The sequence below is a fragment of the Xenopus tropicalis genome, chromosome 8 (assembly GCF_000004195.4).
Source record: "Xenopus tropicalis strain Nigerian chromosome 8, UCB_Xtro_10.0, whole genome shotgun sequence".
Lineage (NCBI taxonomy): Eukaryota > Metazoa > Chordata > Amphibia > Anura > Pipidae > Xenopus > Xenopus tropicalis.
The window spans coordinates 106,407,051-106,434,155 of NC_030684.2; the positions used below are offsets into that span (position 1 = coordinate 106,407,051).

General features: G+C 39.2%; 1 protein-coding gene across 9 annotated transcripts in view; it reads left to right on the top strand.

The window, feature by feature from the left end:
- dpf3 (D4, zinc and double PHD fingers, family 3) overlaps window positions 1-27,105 on the top strand; it is a 163,359-nt gene that overhangs the window by 65,074 nt on the left and 71,180 nt on the right. For all 9 annotated transcript variants that reach the window (XR_001171452.3, XR_004223836.1, XR_001171453.3 and 6 more), the window contains 2 exon segments: window positions 23,967-24,127; window positions 25,836-25,943. Coding sequence is in view for 5 of the 9 variants with exons in the window: in XM_012967894.3 (XP_012823348.1) it covers window positions 23,967-24,127; window positions 25,836-25,943 (269 nt within the window). In the remaining 4 variants the exon portion in view is untranslated.

Consider the following 27,105-nt stretch of genomic DNA (forward strand, 5'->3'; position numbering starts at 1 on the left):
TTCAATAGTAGAATTCCTAATTCTAATTGATGTTAATCTTACCCTTAGTATATATTGCTTGGTAGGTTCCCTACTGGACATAAATTCCTCTTGCTCACTAGGCAAGTAGGTTTATTCACGAACATACAAAATTGGCACAGAACTGTGCAACAAGGTTGTTTATGTAAAATCTCATATATAGTTTTATAGTTACAGCCCCAAATGCATTTTTTAATGTGCATAGTTATGATTCAGAGTAGAGCGTAAACAGGTATGGGATCTCTTATAAGGAAACCCGACATCCAAAGAGCTCCATTAACTGTCATCACCTATAGAGTCAATTATAAGCAAATATTTTACATTTATTAAAATGATTTCCTTTTTCTTTGTACAGTACAAGTACCTTGTACTTAAAGGTAACTAAGTTGCATGAATCAATATTGGTGGCAAAACAATCCTATTGGCTTTATTTCATGTTTAAATGTTTTTGGCAGACTTAAGTTAAGGAGATCAAAATTACAGAAAGATCCCTTATGCTAGAAAACCCAGGTCTCAGGTATTCTGGATAACAGATTCTTGGCCCTTTTGCTTTTCATGTTGAGGTGGGCATTGCAAGTACTGTCTCTATTTTTGCTGATGACGCTAAATTGTGCAAAACTATAAGTTCCATACAGGATGCTGCAGCAAACTGGAAAATAAGATTCAATGATGATAAGTGCATAGTTATGCACTTTGGTAGAAATAATATAAATGTGAGTTATATGCTAAATAGTAGTGCATTAGGGGTATCTGTAATTGAGAAGGATTAGGGGATTTATGTGTATAACAAACTGTATAACTCTAGGCAGCGGCATTTAGCGGCTACTAAAGAAAATAAAGTGTTGTCTTGCATACAAAGAGCGCATTAACTCAAAGGATGACACTATTTAACTATGCAAGATCACATATTTTCACTATAAAAATAACATGTACTGTATATGTTCCAGGATCAGCCTAAATTTTGGAGGAGCTTCTCTTCTACTTACAGCAGTTCTGTGTTCTCAATTAGCTCTATTTTGTTTGATGTTTTAAGCTGATATGTATAGTGCTGGAACTTACTCTATATAAAGTAAAACTTGTTCAAACTCTTAGCAACCAGTTGGATCTGTCCTTGTACCCCTGTTTGATGCCCTAGCCTATAACAGGAAAATTTGTGGGTGACAAGAATGGGCATAATAGGCTTCATGCCCATAGAATACCCATTTCTACCCAGCTACCTTTTGTTTACATAACTTCTACAATTTCTTCATACTCCTGTTTCCTCTAGCCTGCCTGCATGGATATTTGCCTTGGGCAAAACTACAGGAATTACTGTTGGATGCAGGCTCATGGGCCTGTTGGGGACCAGTAGGTATAAAAATTAGATTAACTACAATTTTAAGTGTGCTAACTAATAATCCTAGTTACAGAAGCTATGGCATGTGGGTGTCAAGGAAAGGAGTGGGTGGTAGTTGGACATCTGAGCAGTTGATGGTGACAAGGCTTTAATATACATGCTACAATACTTAAGTTACCCCACTGGTTGCTAGCTGGCAGCCTAGCATTATTATGTGTTAAAATGTATTAGCAAAAGGACATTTTTAGCACACTGTTGTTGATATAAATGCTGTGGCATAGTGCCCACAATGCACAATTCTTTTCAAGTGAACCTTTAAGAGCAACCTACACAAATGGCTGTCAGTGCAATTATGGGCTAAGCGAGAAAGAGGGATTTGAACTGGTACTGCTTGGAGCAGCAACTTAAGGGAATGTATAGACCATTGTCAGGCAGCAGTCTCTGGTTTCTTGTTGGCTTCCTAGGTTGCAGCACCTAATCAAAGAGAATCCTTTCCATACTATGTATGGCCATCTTACGTCTTACTTATTCGTTTTTTTAGGGACATTTAGGCTTTATTTTTCAAGACAAAAACTGATGTTAAAATAGTTTTCAAGGAATCTGACCCACAAATGTACAGAATATCTGATAATTGACTTACAGCATGGAGAAAGTTGGCCAGTAATTGGGGCACAGCAGTTTGTCTATTCAGATCTTACATCCTGGCAATGGTTAAAGTGTTTCCTCTGGAGCATTTATCTTCTACACTTATAACTGAAATACAACATAAAATGCCATCTAGGTCTATTCTTTATCCAAGAACATTTCTTTTATTGCCGGCTGCTGAGATGTTACATGAATATTTTCGGTGGATTTGCTGACAAGAGACAGAAATCGGATAAACAGAAAATGATCTGTGGCTACAGTTTTCATGGTTATGTCAAAATGAATCTAAACATTTATATAAGGGATATTAACACCTCTGCAGAAGATGCTTGTGAGCATTGTTGGCCCTGCAGTGGTGAAAGGCATAATGTGTTCCTATTACACACCGCAGTACTGGGATTTGGCAGTGGATGGGAACAAGCCCTACTCCATTCTTGCCTGTTTGGTAGCTTGATGTGCTATTTAACACACTCAGAATCCAAACATATTTTCAATCACATTGCCTTCTGGAGTTAAGTAACACAAGGGGATTCTTGGGTTCTGACCACCAACCTCCAAATATAATAAAAGGCACTAAGTTTGCCCAGGAGCAGTAACCTATAGCAACCAATAAGATTTTTGTTTTTAAATGGGTGACCAGTAAATTCTACCTGCTGATTGGTTGCTATGGGTTACTGATCCTGGGCAGACGTAGTGCCTTTTATTACATAAAAGGCACTACAGGGGGTATCATAAAGGTATTTGTCCATTCATTTTCAATGGGAAGCACAAGCGTAGGGCATATGATCACTGCTTAAAAATGCAGCCTGGGTAATTATAGGTACTAATTTTACACACTTTTCATGCTCATCAGTTAACTTGTTATTTTGGCTATGGCTGAGAAGAGCACTGATGATTACTAAAGGAAAATCGCCCCCTAAAACATACCTGTGTATGCTTTAATATTTCTCTGTCGCAGTCTTTTCCATAGTTTACAAAGTAGCAGCATTGTAGTGCAAGCAATTAAGTTCAGTGAATATATAAAGGACGTGAAAAAAAGTAATGAATGAGTCCAGGGTACAGGTTAATTTTTAATAGGGCAACTAATAATGGATAGAAATATATGTAGGGTTGTCTATAAGGTATCATCTGATATCCTTATAGAGGCTGAAGTACAAAGTACATTATAAAGTACAAGGATATATTGTGGTGTTAAGAGGGAGGGGGGCAAGAGAGGTGACATTGCTAGTATGTAGCAGGGTGTGGTGGAATTAATGTGTGAGGGCTGTAATTCTAGAAAGGAAAGTAAACGGCACTTGTAATGCCTGTAATAGAACCAATCAAATAAGGGGGTATATTGGTGTGTTAGGTAATATAAAATACAATCAAACCATTTCCTGTAATCATACTTATACATCTGTGTGTGTACTGCCAGGGGTGCATTACCTTGCCACAGGTGTCATTCTGATCAGAACCAGGACGATTATCTGTGAATTCTGGCAAATGCCAGAGGGATTGCTGTAAGATGCCATAACAGTTAGTGTTTATTGGGCTGGTGGTAAGGTTATCACCTTTTTTATTTATAATACTGGCCTTTGGGTCAGGGGTGGACCACGGCGTCATTTGAGGGGTGGCGCTATGATGTAAGGGGAGGGAAAGTGGGTGAACTTGGTGGTGAAAAGGCAAATTGGGGTGGGAAAATAGGAGGGGAAATGGGAAGACTGGGCAAGGAAATAGGCGGAAAAGAGGTGGGCTTGTGATTATAAAGGTGAGGAAAGGGAGGGAGTTATATGGTATTACAAATTTACTGGCAAGTACATCTAGCTGGTAGGGGCCTGTTTGGGGCTCTGTGTACTTGAAATGCCAGGACCTATTTTGAATCCCAACTGCAACCTAATTCTGAAGGCTTACATAACCTCTCATGTGATAACCTAATAATAAGGAAATAATAAAATATACTATAATATGTTAAGATGTGAAACAAATTCATGAGAAAGAGTGAAGTTATAAATGTGTCTTGTATCCTAACAATAGGAGGCAAAAAGGCAGTGGAAAAACTATGAATTATTTTGTAGATTGGTCCTGGATAATAAGGGACAATAAACAGCCTACTACATTGTTACAACTAATTTGGTGCAATGGATAGGTAACTAGTCTAATCAATCTACTGCTGTCACACAGGTCGCCCAGATAATGGCAGTCCATAAGTGTGACCACCCAGCCAAGACACTAAATTGTCCGGGGCTGGAGCAGTATATTGCAGACCTATGTGTGCCAGCCTTAAGGCATTTAAATGGTTTTACTTTTTAATGATTGAAATTGTCTTTATTTTCCTTTGCTGTTAATATAATTAGCCAGTATAATTTACTGTTTTTCTGCTAGTTTACATAAAATACATAACAGCCATAGGACTCTACAATATCTACACCTGCTATAAGTATCATGCCTCTAGTAAACATGGTGAATGGATCTGTTCTCATCTTCAAAATATGATTATTCTCTTCAGATGAAAAAAATGTGAGTCTTGCTACTTCCTTTGGGGGTAACCACATTGAATGTTGGTCTTTTGTGCAGTTTTGGGCTCAGCAACAGATGCACTATATATTAAGGCAGATAGAGTTTGCATTCCCTTCACTTATTACGTTCACATTAAAAGAAAAACTATACCTCCCAGAATGATAACGTCACACATGACATGGCATATTAAAGAATCTTATCAAACTAGATTGTATATATATCAGTAAAAACTGCTCTTTTACATCTTATCCCTTTACTGTTTAGTGATGACCTGTGTGCTCCCTCAGATCACCTGACAGGAAATAATGCTGCTCTAACTGTAACAGGAAGTAGTGTGGGAGCAAAAGGCAGAACTCTGTCCATTAATTGGCTGATGGGGCCTAGCATGTATGTGTGCCTTGGCGTGTTTGTGTGCACTGTGAATCCTATGATCCCAGGGGGCGGCCCTTAATTCTTAATAGTTTTCTATTTAGGCATACCCAATAGCACATAATACTAAAATAGTATATTTTTATGAAAATAGACGAAGCAGGGTTGTTCTATGTAATATATTTTTATAGAAAAACCTACATTATTTGGGGGTATAGGTTTCCTTTAAAAAGAATAATAGATAAATGGCCAACACCTGTTGTAGAATATGTTGGTAAAGAATTGGAGTAAGTAAGCACAATAACCAGGTTAGTCTCAGTTGTTCTGCAGTGGTCCAGGAGCTGACATGTGGTTTCACACATACAACACAATACAAAATAGGCTTTGTGTAATCTTTGATCATAGAGATATAAATTGTACCCAAATAATGGAGACCATATCGTGACCAAAAGGTATTTACATGCCTCAAAGAGAAAGAAACCATTTTTTCACACCTTTAACTTAATCATGCAAACTCCCCAGTCAGGAAATGTTGATTTCAGACCACATCAGTAACAAATCTGCAGAAAAGTAATGATACAGCAAAGAGATTTCCTATGTTCTAACTGCATTTTTTTCCCTTTTTGCCCAGCCTTTTTTAATTGTAAACCTTTTTGATTGCATCTGGTTACAGGTTAGATTCTTCCACTAATATGTACTGTATGGGGCTTGAGTGTGGGGGAAACCCACATTATGGGAAACGTGGCATGGCACAATCAAGTGACCCTGGCATGAAAACAGTTGAGGTACTATAGGTACATGTATTTCAAGAGCAGCGGGCAATAAATAAATGATTGTATTTCCCAACTTTCTTGGTAAAGGTAAGTATCACATACCAGGGCTGATACGTGATCCTTTTCTAGTTATGCCAGTGAATAGGTTAGACTGGCCAGTGGTATGTTTTATTCTGATAGTGGCTCTGTTTAACATAATTTCAAGCTATTGTTTTTTTTCTCTTCAGTCAGTTCTATGGAAACAAGGTAGCTTGACCCGACATTCCTACACAGCCCATGTACTTGTGGTTTTATACACCAGTTGTACTTACTGTATGGAACAGGACCATGCCTTCCAGGGACAAGCTTCTTTATGCCCAGGTGCTGTAACCCATAGCAACCAATCAGCAACTAGCATTTATTGGCCACCTGCAAACATCGTATTGGTTGCTATGGGTTACTGCTCCTGGGAAAACTAAGAGGTGTTCATTTATAAACAGTGGGCAAACATACTCCTGGGCAGTAACCCATGGCAACCAATCAGATTTTTGCTTTCATTGTTCTTCCTGCAGCTGTCTGAAAAAAAGCTAACCAATGATTGGTTATTATGGGTTACTTCCCAGCATTTTCAAATGAACCACAGTGACTTTTATGACATATGGGGGTTAGTGATTCTCTCTCTTTTTTTTTTAATTGCTTTTATTTTCCTTTTTTCAAACAAAACAAAGTATAGATGGTAAGAGAAGCGAAAGAGGGAAAAATAAAGAGAAGGGTAGAGAAGCTTACATTTCATGCTCGCATTAGAACTAGTTAGGCTTAGGCATTTAATCTGGTAGTTTTCGAGTATCTCCTATTCCAGGCAAGAGATCCCCTCAGTGTCCAGCCATGGTTGCCATATTTAGTCAAACTTTGCTGGACATCCTCTAGCTAGGTACAATATGTCAGTTTAATAGAGGGTAAGGCCCCATTAATAAGCTTGGTCCACTGTTTCTTTTTGTTAGTGATTCTCTTACCTGATGCTCTATTCCTAGTCCAATTACTCAACACCAAATAGTATTTCTTTTAAAACGTTGCAGCTGCTTCTCCCTAGTAAAATATATTTTTATCCCTCTTAATATGGTAAATTAAAAGGATACACAGTAGTAAATTTAACCTGCCGTCGCTCTTTCTATATGGTTTATAGAGATATACTAAGCAGGTGACCAGCTATCAGAAAGAAATCTAATGGACAGTATTTGGGAAGTATTTCACACATTAGCGTCAGGATTAACTGCCATGCCTGCTAACTTATTAGGCAACAGGCATACATAGATGCCATACCTACTGGGGTTTGTTTTGACAACACATGGCTACATATAAACAGGTTTGTACGTGCTGTTCCTTATTGGCACAGGCGGTCTTGGCAGGAAGATGAGGGACTGTGCAACATCTGTACAACATGAGCAAGTGCGTAACTTCCATTTTACAAGTGTGTCTGTAATTAAACTCTTTGCTGTTCATGCTTAGTGTCCAGAATATTTCTTATGACTTGTGTTATTTTTACGAATAAGGCCCGGAGAGAACAGCTTGCCAGGGCAGAGGAAATGCAGCAAAAGGAATGTTAATAAATACATTGCAATACAAATACATACACCTGCCCTGAACCTTTATTGTGGTCAGCTTTAGATATCGGGTTGATTTGTGTGGACTCCTGTGTCCAGTCCTTGTAATTTGGCAAAGTCTCCTTGTACCATATGACAGCCACACATGTAATAGATGTGTTGAACAGTTTGGTAATTTTCTTTACATGTATTCGCTCCAAGAAAAAAGATTTTTCAGTCAATGTTATCAGAGGAGAAGGAACTAAAAGTATCCACCAATTTAGCCCCCATACATACCGTGAACTGAGAATGTTTCAACTTCTCCTTTCAACCTTTAAAACGTTAGTCCTGCCATAGAAGAGATGCAGTGTAGCCAGTCAAAACCACAACCCTAACCCTAACAACAGCTCTACAGAATGAGCCTGAAATGCAAAGGCCACAAATTAGTGGTAAATCTACTAAAGATTTCCATTACCTGTATAATACGGTCATCAAGTTTATAAAAGCCACTTCTAATTCCTTCATAATATGCAGTAGGGATAGACTATACACTGTATTCTTCTTCGAAACATACTATCCTATAATTCTGAGATTCAACCAGATTTAGACTCAAATTTGTTTCCCTCAGAATGATTTCTAGATTTATGTGATGTACAGCTGTCTGAGCCTGATACATTCATGGCTCATTTAGTCTTCCTATCCATGTGCAGTAAGTAATACCTTAAGCAGGTTGGTATGTGAAATGAAATAATATACCAAGGATGACCAGTATTAGTGTTTCAGTCATGCTGCAAATGTGTGACACATATGAATCAGTTATGGGGAATGGCAGCTGCAGATCCCCAAAATGGTATCCAACGTGTAAAAAATGGTGGCACTTCGGCTGCACGGGTATTGGCTGGTAGTATCTAGAGATAGTGGAGATTTGAGCTTGGCTGAAATAAAGCCTTTACTTTGTACCTGGTGGTACTCTGTGCTTTGTACATTACACTACAGGTATGGGATCTGCTTAGATTTACTTTTAGGGGCACATTTACTAATCCACGAACGTCCGAAAGCGTTTTTTTCATAATGCTCGGTATTTTTGTGACTTTTTCATCGCCGTCACGAAAAATTTGGATTGGTATTTCTGCCGTTTACAATTGCTCAATCCGAAAAAATCGTGACGGCGATGAAAAAATAGCGCAAAATACAATAAAGTTGTGACGGTGACAAAAAAGTCGCGCAAAATACGAAAAACTGCAACAGCGATGAAAAAAAAAATCGCAAATTTTTCGTTTCCAATCCGATTTTTTCCCATTCGGGATTCGGATTCGAGGATTAGTAAATGTGCCCCTAAGTGTATTGTAGTCAGTGATATTCTGAGACAACTTGCAACTGGTTTTCATTTTTTATGGTTTTATGATTAGTTATTTAGTTTTTTGTTCAGCAGCTTTCCAGTTTGGAATTTTAGATGCTATCTGGTTGCTAGGGTCTGATATTTCCTAGCAACCACGAAGTGGTTTGAGTGAGAGACTGGAATATAAATAGGAAAGGGACAGAATAGGAAGATAAGTATTAAAAAGAAACAAAGAAATAGCATTTTTAGCTGCTAGGGACAGTGACCACCATTTGAAAGCTGGAAAGAAGCGGGAGAGGAAAGCAAATAACCCAAAAACTACTAAACTAAGACTAAATAATGAAGACCAGCACTAAAGTTGCTTGGAATGGGCTATTCTGTAACATACTAAAAGTTAACTTGAAGGTGGACCACCCCTTTAAAGAGGTTTTCTGTGATGTGGAGCACTGTTCCATAAGGCTACTAAGATTTAAACATTTTTTACCATGTGAATTTTTGCTAGCTTATTAAAAATCAGTTTCTAAATATTATATTATGACTGAGAAAAGGCAATTCATTCAAAACTGAAGAATTATTTGTTTAAATGGGTCACTATGGGAAATAGCATTGCCTTATTAGCAAAGTTTTTTGTGTAACAGGTTTTTGCATAATAGACCTCATACCTGTACTAAAACATTTAGAAATAAATGCTGATTATACATCACAATGAATCCAAGGTCTGTAGAGCTTAAAGTCGGGTGCCTGAGGCACAGTAATAAAGAGGTCATTAGCGGGGATCAAACCAACACTGCCTATACTGAGGAATCTGCCCCTACCCCTAACAGGGCAAGGATTAAAAGCATATCATTTGGTTATAGTGTTACAAATGTATATGTGAAAAAGCCCCAGGGAGTAAGTGAAGATATGGAACAATATGGAATCTACATGTACAGCATGGACACCACAATGATACACCGATGTCACCATTGTATGTCTCTTTCCCAGTGACTCTGCAAACCCTGTGGAATCTAAATAAAATGGGTCATAATGGAATTGCTGACAGAGAGTTTAACTGATAATGACCCTGGAAGGTGCCTTTTCAACCATTCACAAAGTATAGGAATTCCCAGACATATTGTAGGCACATTTCATGCATATTTGTTTAAGCTGCATGTTTAGCTTAGGTGGAAGAGAAGGAACTAAATTTAGCATGTTAGCAGCCCCATACTTACAGACTGGGAACTGAGCATGTTTCAACTTTCACCTATAAAACTGTAGTTCAGTCACAAAGGGGACAGGTTAAAGGTGATAAAATATACCCAACTTGGATAGAGAATGATTACCAGTTTTACTGGAACACAAGGAAAATGGATATTAAATGGATTAAGGATATTATTATGAAATAAATGGACTCCATGAACTGCAGATAGAAAAGGCCATAATTACCCAGAGGACACAAAAGGCCAATAGAATTGTTGTTTTACATGGGGAGGTTTGAAGGACGCCTCGGCAAACCCCAGGCCAGACATTCATATCAGGTTTGCAATTTGTATTCTGCTAGTGTGGCTAGGGGAAAGGACATAATTGGCATACCTGGCAATACCCTTGACAGCATCCCTGGATACGTGTTTCCCCTGAGCCGCCTCTAATGATGCTCCCTGGCCACCCGCCAGATGTCTCCGTATATGCAGTCATTTGCAGATCACTCCCAATACACAGGGACACGTGGAAAGGTTAAGAGGCCAAGAAAGTGTCTATATCCCTTATTTACAGTCAGCATTTTCCCATAATCCTCTTATTTTTAAAAATACTTTAACCATAGAAATACTGAAGTGCAGCTTTTGTAAAAAGAAAAAAACATGTGCTTCATGGGCAGGAACTGGCTCATAAAAAGGGTTGGGTAACACATTTTCTGGGGTTCTGCATAACAACAAATGTATCTATATTTTATTATAATTTGTAACAGCCAGCACAGTGTCACAAGGGTTTGCTTTGCTGTCATGCAGCACCAGGGTCCTAGGTTCAATTCCTGCTTGCATTAATTGACTGTAGTGTGTATGAGTTAAAGTGGCCATACCTGTTGCGATTCGCTCATTTGGTCACCAAACCAGCGGATCTTCTTCTGATATGCCCACATTAAGGTGGGTGATATTGGGCTAATCCTTCGTTTGGCCGATACGGTGGGTATATGGGCTATTGGACCATTGATCCCACGGGAATATCAATCCTGCCAGATCGAGATCTGCCAAATTTTAGGCCAGATATAGGTTGGGTAAGCTGTCGGGGTAAAAATAATTGCAATTGGCAAAGCTGTCAATCAATGATATCTTGCAACTTCAGCAACTTTTAAATGATGAATTTCCTAGAAATAGCCAACTCTCATTCTAGCAGTGTGGAAGGACACCCCATGGTCCTAGAATATGTTTGGGGAAAATATACTTCACTAGACATCAATATTCCCCCTCCTGCTTAATTAACCCTTCTAAATGTACCCAGTTCATTCTAATGCCAAAAAGGAACAACTGTGTGCAGTACTGGCTGAGCTTTACCTTTTGGAATATATTCCCTACCAAACTGTCACCACTGAGCAAGAAACTTGTTTTGCTTTCATAAGTTTACATTATGGCTTGTCTACCATAATGGCTCTCTTTTCTTTATCTCATTCGGGATGTTCTAATTGTCTGGATTTTATTAAAAATGGCTATTTAGACAGGAACATTGAATAAAAGTCCATCTGGTGCAGGAGGCCTTAGCAGAACCAGTTCAGGATAAATGGAAAAGGCTTTCTGTTCCTGAAGAATAGTGTTACTGAGCATCCATCATGTGTGCCCCTGCCTCCAGGTACAAACACACACACTCTGGCATTTTAGGTTTTCCCAGCATGCATTACATCTCCAGGGCTATTCTAAATAATTGATATAGACGTGCAGCAGAAATCGGGACTATATTTCTTTGTGGTTAACATGAATTGCTGTTTTATAATTTTATTAATTATCAACCATTTGAAAAATGATTTCCATTTTCTCTGAAATAATTAAACAGTAGCTTGTACTTGATCTCAACTAAGATATAATTAATCCTTATTTGACGCAAAACAATCCTATTGTGTTTATTTAATATTTACATTTTTTTCTTTAGTAGGCTTAAGGCATGGAGATCCAAATTATGTCATGACCCCTTATCCGGAAAACTCCAGGTCCTGAGCATTCTGGAGAACAGGTTCCATACCTGTACTTGATTTTTGTGCTGCAAATTGCTAAAGATGTCGGCAGAGTCACAGAATAAAAGACTTTCCTACTGCTTGATAAGATACTAAATCAGCAGGCACAATAAAATGAGAGTGTCTCTTAAAGTGGCCATGCACAGGCCGATTTCAGCTGCCAATACCGGTCCTTTAAACTGATTCAGCAGCTTATCTGTCCGTGTATGGGCACCAACGACGGGCCTCCCCAAATAATATCTGGCCTGAAATTGGGCAGATCTTGATCGGGCAGGTTTGATTTTTCCATCGGCGCCTATGCCTGCTGTTTTAATAGGTGGCCATATAGGGTGTATTTTACAGTGTATGGTCATCTTTACACATGTATTGGTGCAATTATGCTCGCTATGATCCTGTCTAACAACCAGCTGAACTAAAGAAACAATTTCAGGAGGTAATAAGCATAAGGCAAAAGATGAAGCTACTAGTAGCAGCTACTTGTCACAGCTATAAAAATAGACAATGCTGACCATTTACTGATAACTGTCTCTATGTATGTTTTAGCAGAGGCAATTCTCAGTATTGTCTACGGTAGGGTATTTTCTGGTGTTTAGTAGCCATGACAAGTAGCTGCTACTAAGTAGCTCCATGTGTCTTCACCCTAAAAGGAAAACACCAATAACGAGTTTTTTGGACCTTTGTATTTAGAATTAGTTGTAGCAAACTCCCAGTTTTACAATAGATCTAGGCATATTTCATACCCCTGGCTATGTCAGTAATAGCCACAGTGTACAAACACCTCTCAAATGCAGGTAATCAAGCAGTAGCTTACTGTTCATGGACCCCTACAATGTAGGTCCATAGGGTGATGGACCAAGGCCTCCAACCTGGCCATCCCAAAACCATTCTAACGCAGTTATCCAGGAGGTACCTTAATCAAACATTCCTCAGTAACTGATTCTGGTTTTCATTTTTGTTTCTTTTTTTGGTGATGTATAACTGCAATTTATCACAATTGTTTTTGTGTGTGCACTCCTTACATAACAATGATTAGCAAACTGCTGGGAATCCTTTGTTTTCCCAATTTGTCTAACCTTTCCTGATTGACAGGAAGATATTCCTAACAGAAAGAAAAGTTTTAAAGGAATTCATAGATTTATCAAAGTTGACATAGGTGTGAATTTGTCTGAATGTGTTTCAAAAGTTTTGGACAATTATTTTTGGTTTTGAACATTTCAAAAGGCACATTCTGAGAAACCAATACTTCTCTCACTGAAGAAAATATTGTTTTTTGCTATTATTTAAGCCTAATGTACTATTAAATAAGAGATTCTACATGAAAGACAAATAAATAAACATATGCCTATTGTAATCACAGAGTCACATTGCAGGCTGGATACATTCTATATATTAAGGCTGTGTACTCAATTCAAGCCATGCAATAAACACTTGCACTGCTGCAATATAATCTGAGTACAACCTACTGTTCTGTAATCTCCAAGTTGGCTTTCACTCACAGCAAATTTCTTTTCTCTTCTGCTGATTCACAGTTAAGTGTTAATACTATGTTGCACTAAACTGCGCTATCTCTCGGTTCTGGAATGCCATGTTTACATAGCTCAGGCTCCAAATGTCTTGCAAAGTAAGAGGGCACATATCAGCTTGTGTCCTTTTCATTTTAACATTTACTCTAGGCCTCCTTTCCACAGCCTACACATGATATAATATAAAACACATTTTTCTTCTGTTTTCCTTATAGATACAGACCAATACATATGGTGAACTACATCCCAGAGTGTTTGGGTATTTGTCATTGGTGACGGTTATTCACAAAATAAAAAAAAAAAATCTGAAGATTAAAGTCTGCAAAGAAAAATTCTAGGAAAGGGTCAAGCGTTCTGAGTTCTTGTTCTTTTTCATATTAATTACATTGTTTGTTCACTTGCATCTGCTTGTCAGAATCCAGCTGCTCTGGGCCTGCTTATACCTACTGTACAGGGATGGCATGCTGCTAAGCCTCTCAAGTATTCCCGTGAAACAAGGGTGTAGCATGCATAGCAAACATCAATAGAGATAAGCTAAGAAATGTTATTATTAGCATGTCACATGATATTCCTACTAATTGATGCAATTCTATAGATGTTTATTGTACCCTAAGTAAATTAAATTCACAAATTGCTTGGACAAAAAAGGCTTTATATAATAGCAGTGGTTTAGCAAAAGTTTCATAGACCCCAATCTTGCTGCACTTGATCATACCCCCTCTATCCAATGCTATACCTATATATATAGATTTTTCTGTTGGTCTCTTTGAACAGAAGTAACTGTCTTAGGTTGTGGTTGGATTGTTGGTTTGTGTTGGGTCCCTCGAGCCATGGGGGCCAGGGAGGGGGCATCCTCACACCATGGAATACTGCTTATCTTTTATATCATCTTTTGATGGCCTGTGGTGTTATCAGAGTGAAGAAATAAGGTGAAAATACAGGGTGTGCAGATACAGGGTGTCCTGGCCTTATAAAGATGTTACTTTCAGGGCTTCCTTTGGGTGCTGCACCTACAAATTAAACTGGCTTGCTTCTAATGAACTGCTTACCAATGTCTTTCCATTTAGTATCCATATTAGCCCCTGTGCATTTATTAATGAAAATGGATTAAGATATCATTGATGTACCTTTATACTTATGGTTCCTGTCATACAAACAAGGTGAATTTTCCTTTGATAGAGATGTTTGAGTGTCTTGGCCTGAGCAGCTGCTATGACCATATCAATAGATGCCCTGAATTGATGTTGATAAGGGCTACAAGCAGATTGCTTACAATGTCAAGGTCACTTTTATGGTTTTCCATTTATAAATACCTGCAAAGGTTTATGATTTGTGAATACTCTGCGTAAGAGGCCTGATCTTTCTTTTTCAAATATATTTTTGATAATAATTTAACTTGAATTAAGCATTTTTTTATTGTTCCATTTAGATTATTTGTAAAACATTTTTGATGAGGCAGCATGGTGACATCTGGATCTGAGCCTCTTAACTTGTTTAGTACTTAGCTAGGATAACCAATATGGCTTCTGCAACACTTTGCTGAGATTTAACCTGTGGTATAAACAGGTGGTGCACAAGCTAAACTAAGCTGTTACATATTATGATTGATTCTCTCTCTAATAAGATGATACAGTTCCCTCAGTCAGTAGAAAAAGGAAATGTAGTCTGTATGGAGACAAATATTGGTGGTAAGCAGGTGCTGCTGGCCTCGTTGACATTATTCAAATGGTATGAGCTTTGTGTAGCACAGAGCCAACCATAGGCTGATCCCACATGGGGAATCTGCTCAAGGCCCTGAACTTGAGAAGGACAGTTGGGGCCCCAGTCTTATCAATATGGGAACGCTGCACTGAATAGTTGCCACAGGTGTGCAAACTTCTTAGGATTGTCCTGGTGTAGAGCATTATGTCAAGAATAACCAGGCATGTCATATATGCCATACTAGACCAGTGTTTTACCTGTATGAGCTTGACTTTTAAGTTTACATAGGACATACAGGTATGGGATCCGTTATCCAGAAAGCTCTGAATTACGGGAAGGCCATTGCCCTTAGACTCCATTATAAGCTAATAATTCATATTTTAAAAGAGGATTTCCTTTACTTCTGTGATAATTAAACAATACCTTGTACTTAATCCGAACTAAGAAGTAATTGTGTTGCCTTCCTTATTGGAGGCAAAATAATCCTACTGGGTTTATTTATTATTTAAATATTTTTTTAGTAGACTTAAGGTATGGTGATCCAAATTACGGAAAGTTTCTTTATCCAGAAAACCCCAGGTCCCAAACATGGTGGATTATAAATCCCATACCTGTATTAATACGAAATATTAAATGTTCCTTTTTAAAGGCTTCATTAGAAGCCAAGAAAAGTTGTACTTGTACAAAATTCTGAAACATTCAAGACCACGCTCTAGTCTACCTAGCCACCTACTGATATGTCCAACCCCCTCATTCCAGTGGACCACACCATAGGGTTGATTCACTAAAGGTCGATAAGTTTTATCGCATGCTTTTTTGCGTTAAAATTGACACGAAAAAAAAAATGTCCAATTCACTAAAGTATTAACGCATGCGTTAAGTCGCATATCGCATGCGTTAATTTTAACGCATGCATTAATTTGTGTGCCAAAATAACACTAATGCATGATTCACAAACACTTAGACGCTCTAAATATCGCATTTGTCTGTGCGAAAAATAACACCTACTTGAGGCAGGCGGTAATTATAGAAAAGTACAGTTATTGAGCTTTTGGCAACACAATATGGACTTTGCAGTGTGATTTATTCAAGTCTGTGTTGGCCCTAGAGTGATGCAGCCGCCAGTTTGCAGGGAAATGGTCATTTTCAAAAAAAGTAGTTTTACGAACGTAATGATGTGTATGGCTAATATGGCGTGCGTTTTTTCGCACGCGGCAACTATTTGTGTGCGATGCGTTGATTAGCGAGCGTTCCGTCAAATACCGCACAAAAATAGTCTTCGCGACTTAAATAACGCAAGCAGCATCACGCGTAAATTAACGCAAGTATGCTTTTAGTGAATTGTGCGTAAAGACACGAAAAATTGGACGCAATAAAATTTTTAACGCATGCTATAAATAGCGCACGTTTTAACGCACTTTAGTGAATCGGCCCTCATGTCTTTTGCCTAAATTTATGTATTAATTGTATCTCTTGGTAAATTAATATTCAGATTATTCTGTGGTACCATTTACATATTTTTAAATAGAACAGGGTTTGCACACAAAAAGATGCATAGGCACTGTGGTAGTATTAAAAATCTTTTATATAGCATACAAAAGTTTTAACAGCAAAACAATTTTAATTTACAAATTTAGCAAAAAATACACCAATTAAACAATGTAATACATACCACAAGAACTGCACAGGTAAAAAGGACACACAGGTTTAGCGGATACACTTGCCACAAATGAGAATTACCCCAACGTTTCGGCAGAGAGCCTTTCTCAAGGGGAATCCTCGAAATCCTGAAAAAGGCTCTCTGCCGAAACGTTGGGGTAATTCTCATTTGTGGCAAGTGTATCCGCTAAACCTGTGTGTCCTTTTTACCTGTGCAGTTCTTGTGGTATGTATTACATTGTTTAATTGGTGTATTTTTTGCTAAATTTGTAAATTAAAATTGTTTTGCTGTTAAAACTTTTGTATGCTATATAAAAGATTTTTAATACTACCACAGTGCCTATGCATCTTTTTGTGTGCAAATCCTGTTCTATTTAAAATTATTGTTGTGGTTCCCTGTATGGGGAAACTTTTTGGGGGGGTTTTTGCGCCATACAATAAATTTTTCTTCATTTTTTTTTTTGTTTATATGCAAAGTGAGTGCCCTCCATTTATGTATATTTGTACCATTTACATATTTACAGAAAATTATCTTAATCCTTATGAACCCACCTTTTCCCATATATTCAATTTATATTATTAAATGAATAATCTGTGGATTTAAATAGGGACAAAGGTTTTTTAAATGCAATATAACAAATCTTTTTCTTCTGCTGAAACAACTGAAATTCTCATGTAATGGCCAGCAAGACTAGATATCAGCATTTCCCCATTGCTGGAGATCTCCATCTTCTCAATTCTCTACTCCTAATATCTGTGGATCTCTCATATGCCTTAGTTATTTTTCCCCAAAACCTGTTTGCATTACTTTTATAATCCCTGCTCTGCCGGGTGCCTGGAATCTCACAGAGGAAGTAATTATCTCTTGGACAGCAGGGTCTTTCTGTGGATCATTTGCTGTCGGAGGAAGCGAAGGGGAAATTTATGAGCCAAATTATCTTTTCAATAAAGCCTGCAGTGAGAACCCTCCGAATCCATGACAGCCAGAATGTAAAGGTGTTCTATATTCTTGATCACTCACTGGGCGATTCACCATTATTGTCTCGTTAATGCTTTCTATATTGGGTGTTTGTCCTGCTGTAATGTTGTCAGTGACTCTTACCAGCATTATTCGGCACACAAAGCAGGCATCCCACTTTTACAGATCTGTTTTAAACAGGGCTTGCCTAAACTGAACTAGGAACCTGCATGAAAACGGAAATGGACTTCCTTGCCAATTATTACATTTCTACATAGCATTTCTAAAGCATTGCAATGCCCTCTTTTGGTGCATATTCAGATATTGCTATAAAAAATATATATCTGCCAACACTGCTAGGCTCCTCTAATTTCAGGAGGCTTATATGAATAACAGTTAGCTGTCAGGAGGTTGGGGATGTGGTTGGGTAATGGGCTGTGGATCCTTTTCACAGGTTTTAATCCCATTTAGGAATTTAAAAACTAAATTTTTTGACATACACTTCATTCGGATTTATGTAAAAAAAAAAACATGCATAAACCGTCTGAATTTCCAAAAATAAATGCTTAGAATAGACTCAGTGGAAACAATGATGCACTACTTCTGACTCACAGGAACCATTTTAACCCCCCTCTAGGCTAGCAGAGTCATTCAGCCCCAACCTCACTTTGTTGCATGCTGAAGTGATGGATTCTGGGATTACTTTCCAGAAAATCATGCTCCGCCCACTATACCACCTCCAATTTAGGGCATGCAGAAGGAGCACTGTCACCTAGTTCAGTAAATGAGGTGAGTGTAGGAGAGCCATGAGTAAGTTACACTATGGGTAAGGGGCAGCTGGAGGTGGGATCAAGGCAGGCAGGAGATATGGTCCCAACATGCTCCACGGATATAGCTTTAAGCCGCTTTCTGTAATACATATTGCAGAACTGACATCATGTTGGTATGCTACACCACAAAGTTACATAGTTAACTTACCTGCTAGCATCTATAGTAGTAGCAGAGACTGCCAATCTGATACATAAATGTGCAGTTCCCCTACTGTGTCTAAAGGATTGTCCCTGTGGGGTACCACTGTAAAATGAAATACAGGTATAAACTATTCTAAGTTTTATACATGAGAAAAATATAAGGAAGTATCTAATATTGATCCAAAAATAAAAAAAAAGACAAGTGCTATGCGTATAGAACAATATGTATAGTATGTGTATGTAGCTTAATTCAGACTAAAGACTCCAATAATGCTCCTATACCTGAACACAGGAGCAGTGCATCTATTGACACAGGGGTTCCCACAGTGCTTGTTTTAATGCATTGCCTGCCATTGTGTGCATCTTGCCCACGTGATTAAATTAAACTGGAATTGTCGGAACAAACACAGCAGTCGTGGAAAACATGACTTGTGTCCACAACTGTACGTTGCACACTGCACCTGGGGTCGTAAATGACCCCTAATGTTGGTCCCTTTGGCTGCTTCATGTATTTATAAACTGACCCATGTGAACAAAGCATTCGTGGTGTAACACACAACTAGCACAATAAGTGTAATGAATATTATATGGCAATTAAAATATGAATGATTCACATAGAGGGGAAAATAACCCAACTTATGCCAAAAATACATAGGTTGATTGTACACTTTATAAAGTGTAGACTTTCTGTATGAGAAGGTGCTGTATATTTTGCTTAAGAGATGTACGGAATAAAGTAATTTATATTCAGAAAACTAGAGTGCACCTTGTATTTATATAACCTGTATACATCTCTTATATTTGTATTTCTCTATTATTTGCTATTCATTTAAGTTTGATGAAAGTAGATGAAATCACTGTTATATAAATACTTACTAAAAACTCGTTAGTTTCCAATTAATATACCCCCTTTGTATTTATGGGAAGTAAAATGTAGTAGATGGGAAGCCCTAGCTTCAGAGTAATGACTGACACTTCTAGTAATGTGCTGTCTTGTCTCTGCCTGTGGCTTTTCTTTCTCACATAATTCTGCTTATCTCCTTCCCAAATCCATTTGTCCATCTGTTGTATGACTGGTTTGCTGTAAGAGAGAAAAAGCACAAGTCCTAACCTTATTGGGGTTTGGTCAGTCAGTACAGCAAGGCTGAACCTGCTGTCACTTTAATTGTATATCTTGTATTCCTTTCAATCTCAGTGTGGGAAAGGAAATTGCCTATGCTCAATGTCAGATCATGTTTTGTAGCTGCACTAAGAGATGGTGCAAGTAGACTGGAGCTAATTACACTGGACCCTCAAAATGGACTGGGTTATCCATAGGAACCAGCAACATAGGTAGCTACAGGGGTGGCAATCATAACTGGTCCCTTATTATAAAGGGCATCAGAGAATAAAAGCTGAAGTATAAAGAGTCCATTTTACATTGCCGTACGCAGCAGCTAAGGCATATGAGTGGAATAAGGTGGCGGTAGTACAAAACTGGTGCTCAGGGACATAGATGTATAGGGATAGGGATGATAAGAAAGGGGGGTGCCAAACCTTTTTATCAGGGCCTATAGTCTTCTACTGCTCCTTGTGTTACTTTACTAGAATAAACTAATTAGTTTCCACAACTTGGATAGGAAACTGGCTGAAATATAGATTGCAAAGAGTTGTGATAAATGTGATAGTGATAATTTTCTAAAAAGACAAGTGTTGTTAGTGGAATACCGCAGGGGTCAGTCCTTTGCTTTTTAACTTGTTCCATGCAGAATGCTGCCACTTTGCAAAGCGATTTGGTAACCGAAAGGGCAAAAACTGGGCAGCAAAACGGAAATGAGGTTCAGTGTTGAAAATGTAAAGTTATGCATTTTGGTAGAAACAGGTCTGGATTTGCGGTGAGACCACAAAGGCCCAGGCCTAGGGTGGCGTGAAGTTAAGGGCGACATGCCAGCCAGCCACATCTCACAAGGATGTGCATGTATGAGAGGGGAGGGGGCGGAGAAAAGGGGTGGCCTATGGGCACGCGAAAAAGAAATCCGGCACTGGGTAAAAATAATAAGTTATACACTAAATGGTAGTGTGTTGAGGGGATCCTTAATTGAGAAGGATCTGGGGGGTTTTGTAGATGCTATCTAATGCCAGGCAGTGTCATTCTGTGGCTACTAAAGCAAATAAAGTGCTGTCTGTATTTATAGGTCTCTGGTAAGGCTATTAATGAGCTGGAGAGAGTGCAGAGATTGCAACTAAACAGGTAAAGGTGATGGAAGATTTAAACCATGAGGTTAGACTGTCGAGGTTGGGGTTTTCTCTGTGAGGGGACATGATTCCTCTTTACATTAGAGGGGATTATGGGCAGATGGGGGATGTTCTTTTTCCCCTTATAAATGATCATCGCACCAGAGGCCCCCCCTTTAGATTAGAGGAACGGAGCTTCTATTTGAAGCAGCATAGGGGGTTTTTCACGGTGAGGGCAGTGAGGTTGGGGAATGCCCTTCCTAGAGATGTGGTAATGGCAGATTCTGTTAATGCCTTTAAAGGATATGCAAAGCCTACATTTGCCTACAATGTATATCAGTTGGGCACGTCTCCCCCAACCAAATGGCATCATTTGTACTGCATATATCCCCTCCGCTTGCCAGCACCATCACATTTTCCTAGAGCAAGTATGAAGCAAGGAGGGAAAGGAAGGGAGAATACCTTTTTAGAGATGGCTGCCTGTTCTAGAAACTGTGAAGTAAGTGTGACTGAGTAAATATTTGATTAGGTGAGCCAAAAGTGTGGCGTTTTTACTAAACAATAGGAGGACTATTGGGCAGTATGCTTTTTACATTTTGACTTGCATTCTCCTTTAAGAGGGGTTTGGATGATTTCATGAACAAGCATAGTATCCAAGGCTATTGTGATACTAAAATCTACAGTTAGTATTGATGTTGGTATATATAGTTTATGTATGTGAGTGTATAGATAGGTCAGTATAAGGGCTATGGCACACAGGGAGATTAGTCGCCCGCGACAAATCTCCCTGTTCGCTGGCGACTAATCTGCCTGAGTTGCCATCAGCTGCCATCCCACCGGCGAAAATGTAAGTCGCCGGTGGGATGGCACACGCGGCGGCGTGATTTCGGCAAATCGCCGAAAATGCCTGTGCAGCGTGTGCCATCCCACCGGCGACTTACATTTTTGCCGGTGGGATGGCAATCTGGGGAGATTAGTCGCCCGCGAACAGGGAGTTTTGTCGCGGGCGACTAATCTCCACGTGTACCAGAGCCCTAAGTGTGTGTGTTTATATATATATATATATGTATATGCCCTGGGGTTTATTTAGAGGGATTGAACTTGACGGACTTTGGTCTTTTTTCAAACCAACTTAGCTTGTGTAACTAAGCAGTTCTGTTTTACTGGCTTATTAAACACTTATGAATTCATGCAAAACATGCTGTTCACAAAAAGATCCCTTTTTAGATGTAGGCATATTTACAGTGGCTTGCAAAAGTATTCGCCCCCTTGAACTTTTCCACATTTTGTCACATTACAGCCACAAACATGAATCAATTTTATTGGAATTCCACGTGAAAGACCAATACAAAGTGGTGTACACGTGAGAAGTGGAACGAAAATCATACATGATTCCAAACATTTTTTACAAATAAATAACTGCAAAGTGGGGTGTGCGTAATTATTCAGCCCCCTGAGTCAATACTTTGTAGAACCACCTTTTGCTGCAATTCCAGCTGCCAGGCTTTTAGGGTATGTCTCTACCAGCTTTGCACATCTACAGACTGAAATCCTTGCTCATTCTTCTTTGCAAAACAGCTCCAGCTCAGTCAGATTAGATGGACAGCGTTTGTGAACAGCAGTTTTCAGATCTTGCCACAGATTCTCGATTGGATTTAGATCTGGACTTTGACTGGGCCATTCTAACACATGGATATGTTTTGTTTTAAACCATTCCATTGTTGCCCTGGCTTTATGTTTAGGGTCGTTGTCCTGCTGGAAAGTGAACCTCCGCCCCAGTCTCAAGTCTTTTGCAGACTCCAAGAGGTTTTCTTCCAAGATTGCCCTGTATTTGGCTCCATCCATCTTCCCATCAACTCTGACCAGCTTCCCTGTCCCTGCTGAAGAGAAGCCCCCCCAGAGCATGATGCTGCCACCACCATATTTGACAGTGGGGATGGTGTGTTCAGAGTGATGTGCAGTGTTAGTTTTCCGCCACACATAGCGTTTTGCATTTTGGCCAAAAAGTTCCATCTTGGTCTCATCTGACCAGAGCACCTTCTTCCACATGTTTGCTGTGTCCCCCACATGGCTTGTGGCAAACTGCAAACGGGACTTCTTATGGTTTTCTGTTAACAATGGCTTTCTTCTTGCCACTCTTCCATAAAGGCCAACTTTGTGCAGTGCACGACAGATTCCCCCACCTGAGCTGTAGATCTCTGCAGCTTGTCCAGAGTCACCATGGGCCTCTTGGCTGCATTTCTGATCAGCGCTCTCCTTGTTTGGCCTGTGAGTTTAGGTGGACGGCCTTGTCTTGGTAGGTTTACAGTTGTGCCATACTCCTTCCATTTCTGAATGATCGGTGGAACAGTGCTCCGTGGGATGTTCAAGGCTTTGGAAATCTTTTTGTAGCCTAAGCCTGCTTTAAATTTCTCAATAACTTTATCCCTGACCTGTCTGGTGTGTTCTTTGGACTTCATGGTGTTATTGCTCCCAATATTCTCTTAGACAACCTCTGAGGCCGTCACAGAGCAGCTGTATTTGTACTGACATTAGATTACACACAGGGGCACTCTATTTAGTCATTAGCACTCATCAGGCAATGTCTATGGGCAACTGACTGCACTCAGACCAAAGGGGGCTGAATAATTACGCACACCCCACTTTGCAGTTATTTATTTGTGAAAAATGTTTGGAATCATGTATGATTTTCGTTCCACTTCACACATGTACACCACTTTGTATTGATCTTTCACGTGGAATTCCAATAAAATTGATTCATGTTTGTGGCTGTAATGTGACAAAATGTGGAAAAGTTCAAGGGGGCCGAATACTTTTGCAAGCCACTGTATATCTAATTAAAAGCTGCCATGTTGTCTCTGAAGGTTCTCAACAGGCAACAGTTACAGAGGAATCATCTATTTATCATTCCAGTGGCTATGGATACATAGAAAATGTATATTTTATGTAAACTTTAATTTCTATTCACATACAGTTCTGCACAATGGAAGAAAGGAATCAATATATTACTTTTCTTTTCTAATCCCGAGTCCAGGGTTCCTGAGTGGCTCTGGGGCACTGCCTCTGGTTCTTTCTCATACACAGAACGTACGGCAGAGTTATTCTATAGCATGGGAACCCTTCTTGGTGGCAAATGTTATTGTTAGTTGGGGTACAGTATTCTTCATACAGCTTCTAATGCATAAGGACTGTTTCTCTTGTTGCAGGCTTGGAGATCAGTTCTACAAAGATGCAATCGAACACTGCCGAAGCTACAACTCCCGCTTATGCGCCGAGCGCAGCGTCCGCCTTCCTTTCCTGGACTCCCAGACTGGTGTGGCTCAGAATAACTGTTACATATGGATGGAAAAGAGACACAGGGGGCCAGGTGAATTAAAAAACATTTAAAATGATGAAAACAATTAAGAAACGCGTTTCGCACACTAGGTGCTTCATCAGAGGAAGTCCTCTGATGAAGCACCTAGTGTGCGAAATGTGTTAAGAAGGAGAGTGGGTGCCATGGGGCATTGGGATGTACCTTTCCATTTGGTATAGTATGTTCTGTTTTTTGAATTTTGTGTTTAAATTCTGAGCCAATAAATGGTTGTGTATTTCACTGAATAATGTGTTTAATCAATGGTATGTTATTTCAGGACCTTTCAGTGAGATATATCTTAGGTTCTCTTTCTCATTTTTAATCATTTTCATTAAGTATAGAGAGCCATGAATAAATCTAACTCCTGTTTCATCTTAAAGGAGTGGTTCACCTTTGGGTTAACTTTTAGTTTGTTATAGAATGGCAAATATTTAGCAACTATTCAATTGGTCGTCATTTTTTATTTTTATCACTTTTTAATTATTTGCCTTCCAATTCTGACCAGCTGAATCTTCTACCAGCATTCAGATGGGGGTCACTGACCCCAGCAGCCAAAAACTATTGCTCTGTGAGTCTACAATTTTTTCTTCATTGCTAACTTTTATTACTTATCCTCTACTCATATTCCTATTTCTCTTATAAACCACTGCCAGGCTGCTAGGTTAATTGGACCCTAGCAACCAGATAACTGCTGCAATTCCAAACGATTAAAAAAAATCCGGGCCTGTCCAGGGCTGGAACTAGGGGTAGGCAGGAGAGGCACCTGCCTAGAGTGCAACACTGAGGGGGTGCCAGGCAGCAACCTCTCCTACCTACCCCAAGTCTTCGCTCCCTTATTGCCCCCACAGCTTATCATTGCACGGGGGGGCAATGGCCCCCCAAAGTCATTGTGAATAGGTACGGGCTTGGGCACACACATGGAGAGGAAAGAGGGTAGGGGGGAATGAGGTTGCAGGGGCAAGGTAGCTGACCAGATTGCCTAGGGCGCCTGGTGGGTTTGGCTTTCCCCTGACTGTACCCAAACCTCTCAAGCAAACACACAGTTTTTACCTTTTCATTTTCTGGTGCCACTGACCCTTCAGTACCAAAACCCATTGTATTCCAAACAGCTTATTTGTTGTGCAAATAGGGGTTTAAATGTTTGATACTATTTGTAAAAACTTTAATAAAGAGTATGAAGTGAACACACAATTTTACTATTGCATGTTACATTAATCCACATAAAACACCTTTTTTGGTGTCAGTGTCCCTTTCAATGTTTAACAAAACGCAGATTGAATTTAGGAACACGTGTTTAGGACCATAACTAGTGATGAGCAAAACTGTCTTGCCAAAAAATTGCAATGCATTGAAAACAAACACATTAGCATTATCTGCAAATACTGATTGCAATAAATAGTTTATCTTTTCTGGAGGGATCAGGTTTGTTATAAGCTCAGAAATGAGTTATATGCCATTCCATATCACACCCAATGCTTCCTAAACACAACTACGAGAGGCACCATCACACTTACTTTTTACTGTTGCAGTGTTGATCCCAACAAGAGAATGGTTTGCCAGACACCTATATTGCCACTAACAGTGGAGTTCACCAAAACTTCATTTTGGCATTATGTAGGCAGTGGCATTCTAAAGCAATACTGGAATGGATCTCTATTTGTTTCATTTATAAGATTTAAATATCTTAAATTAAATGGTACTGGAATATTGTGTTTTGCAGGAATGGCTCCAGGGCAGTTATATACTTACCCTGCACGATGTTGGAGGAAAAAGCGGCGTTTACACCCCCCAGAAGATCCGAGGTTGAGACTATTGGAAATAAAATCAGGTTTGCAACAGCCTTACACAAGTGCTTTACAAGTGAATTATGTTATTGTTTTGATTTTATGAAACCCTGAATCCCCTTATTAGAATTAGAGAGCTGTATTGTCCCCTGAGCTCAGAATTCTAATACACTTGGTTTTGTTAAGTGTTTGTGGATTTTGAAGTGATCCCTTTGGTCTCAGCTAATGTGACACTGCAGGAGGAATGTACAAGGCAACACAGCAGTTATCTCAATGATCAGACAGGCAGAAATGCCTTCCTGCACTGGGTAATCTCACAGCCAGTTACACACATGGATACTGAGGGGCAAATTTAATATCCTCACTGAGTGGATTTCAGTATATAATTGCAGTATGCAGTTACACTCCCAAATCCACTTTGTCAATAAGCTTTTTGTAGCGTAAGGGTATATTCTCCATCAACCGCAGGCTAAGAATCCACCCCATGGTGCAGGAGCCTAAAAGTTTTTGATGACTTGATGCATTTATCAAAGTTGATACCTGTGTCAGTTCATCAGAATGTGTCCAACTGCTTAGAGCAGTCAAATGTCATTTTGCCTTATGGAGTGTTAGTGCTCAGCAGCGCTGTGCGTGGTCACCTGCTCATATCCTTGCTTCCCAGTGTAACTTGCATGTGGGGAAATAACATTGGGACAATTATGTTGCCTTGGAATGAATCATTCCAGCACAGAACATAAATTGTTAAATCCTAAAATGTAACTATCATTACTCTTCACTAAAATGTACCAACATTTAATAAATTCTTCTCTTAATATGTAACTTATGACTTTTACACAAAATGGTCAACTACATTGTGGTACTAATTTGCTGCGGAAACCTGAAGTGGCAGATGATGGGAGACCGGGGGGAAAGCTCCAAAATTGGGTAACTCCTGAAATAATAGGGGGAGTTACATAATATGAATTTCTTAGGAAAAAGAAGGGGAACAATGTTTTATGGCTACAAAACACATAATTGGTTGCCAACAGTCTTTTGTAGGCTCTGGGAAATAAACATATTCTTTTCAATAGTTTTTATTTAAAAAAAAAGAAAAAAAAAAAGTATATAGGTAGATTTAAGCTGCGGATTTGGGCCAATCAGGCCGAGTCAATAGCTTGTATGCCCATGCATGGGCAGATCATTGGGCTCGTTGATGCGGGCCTCACT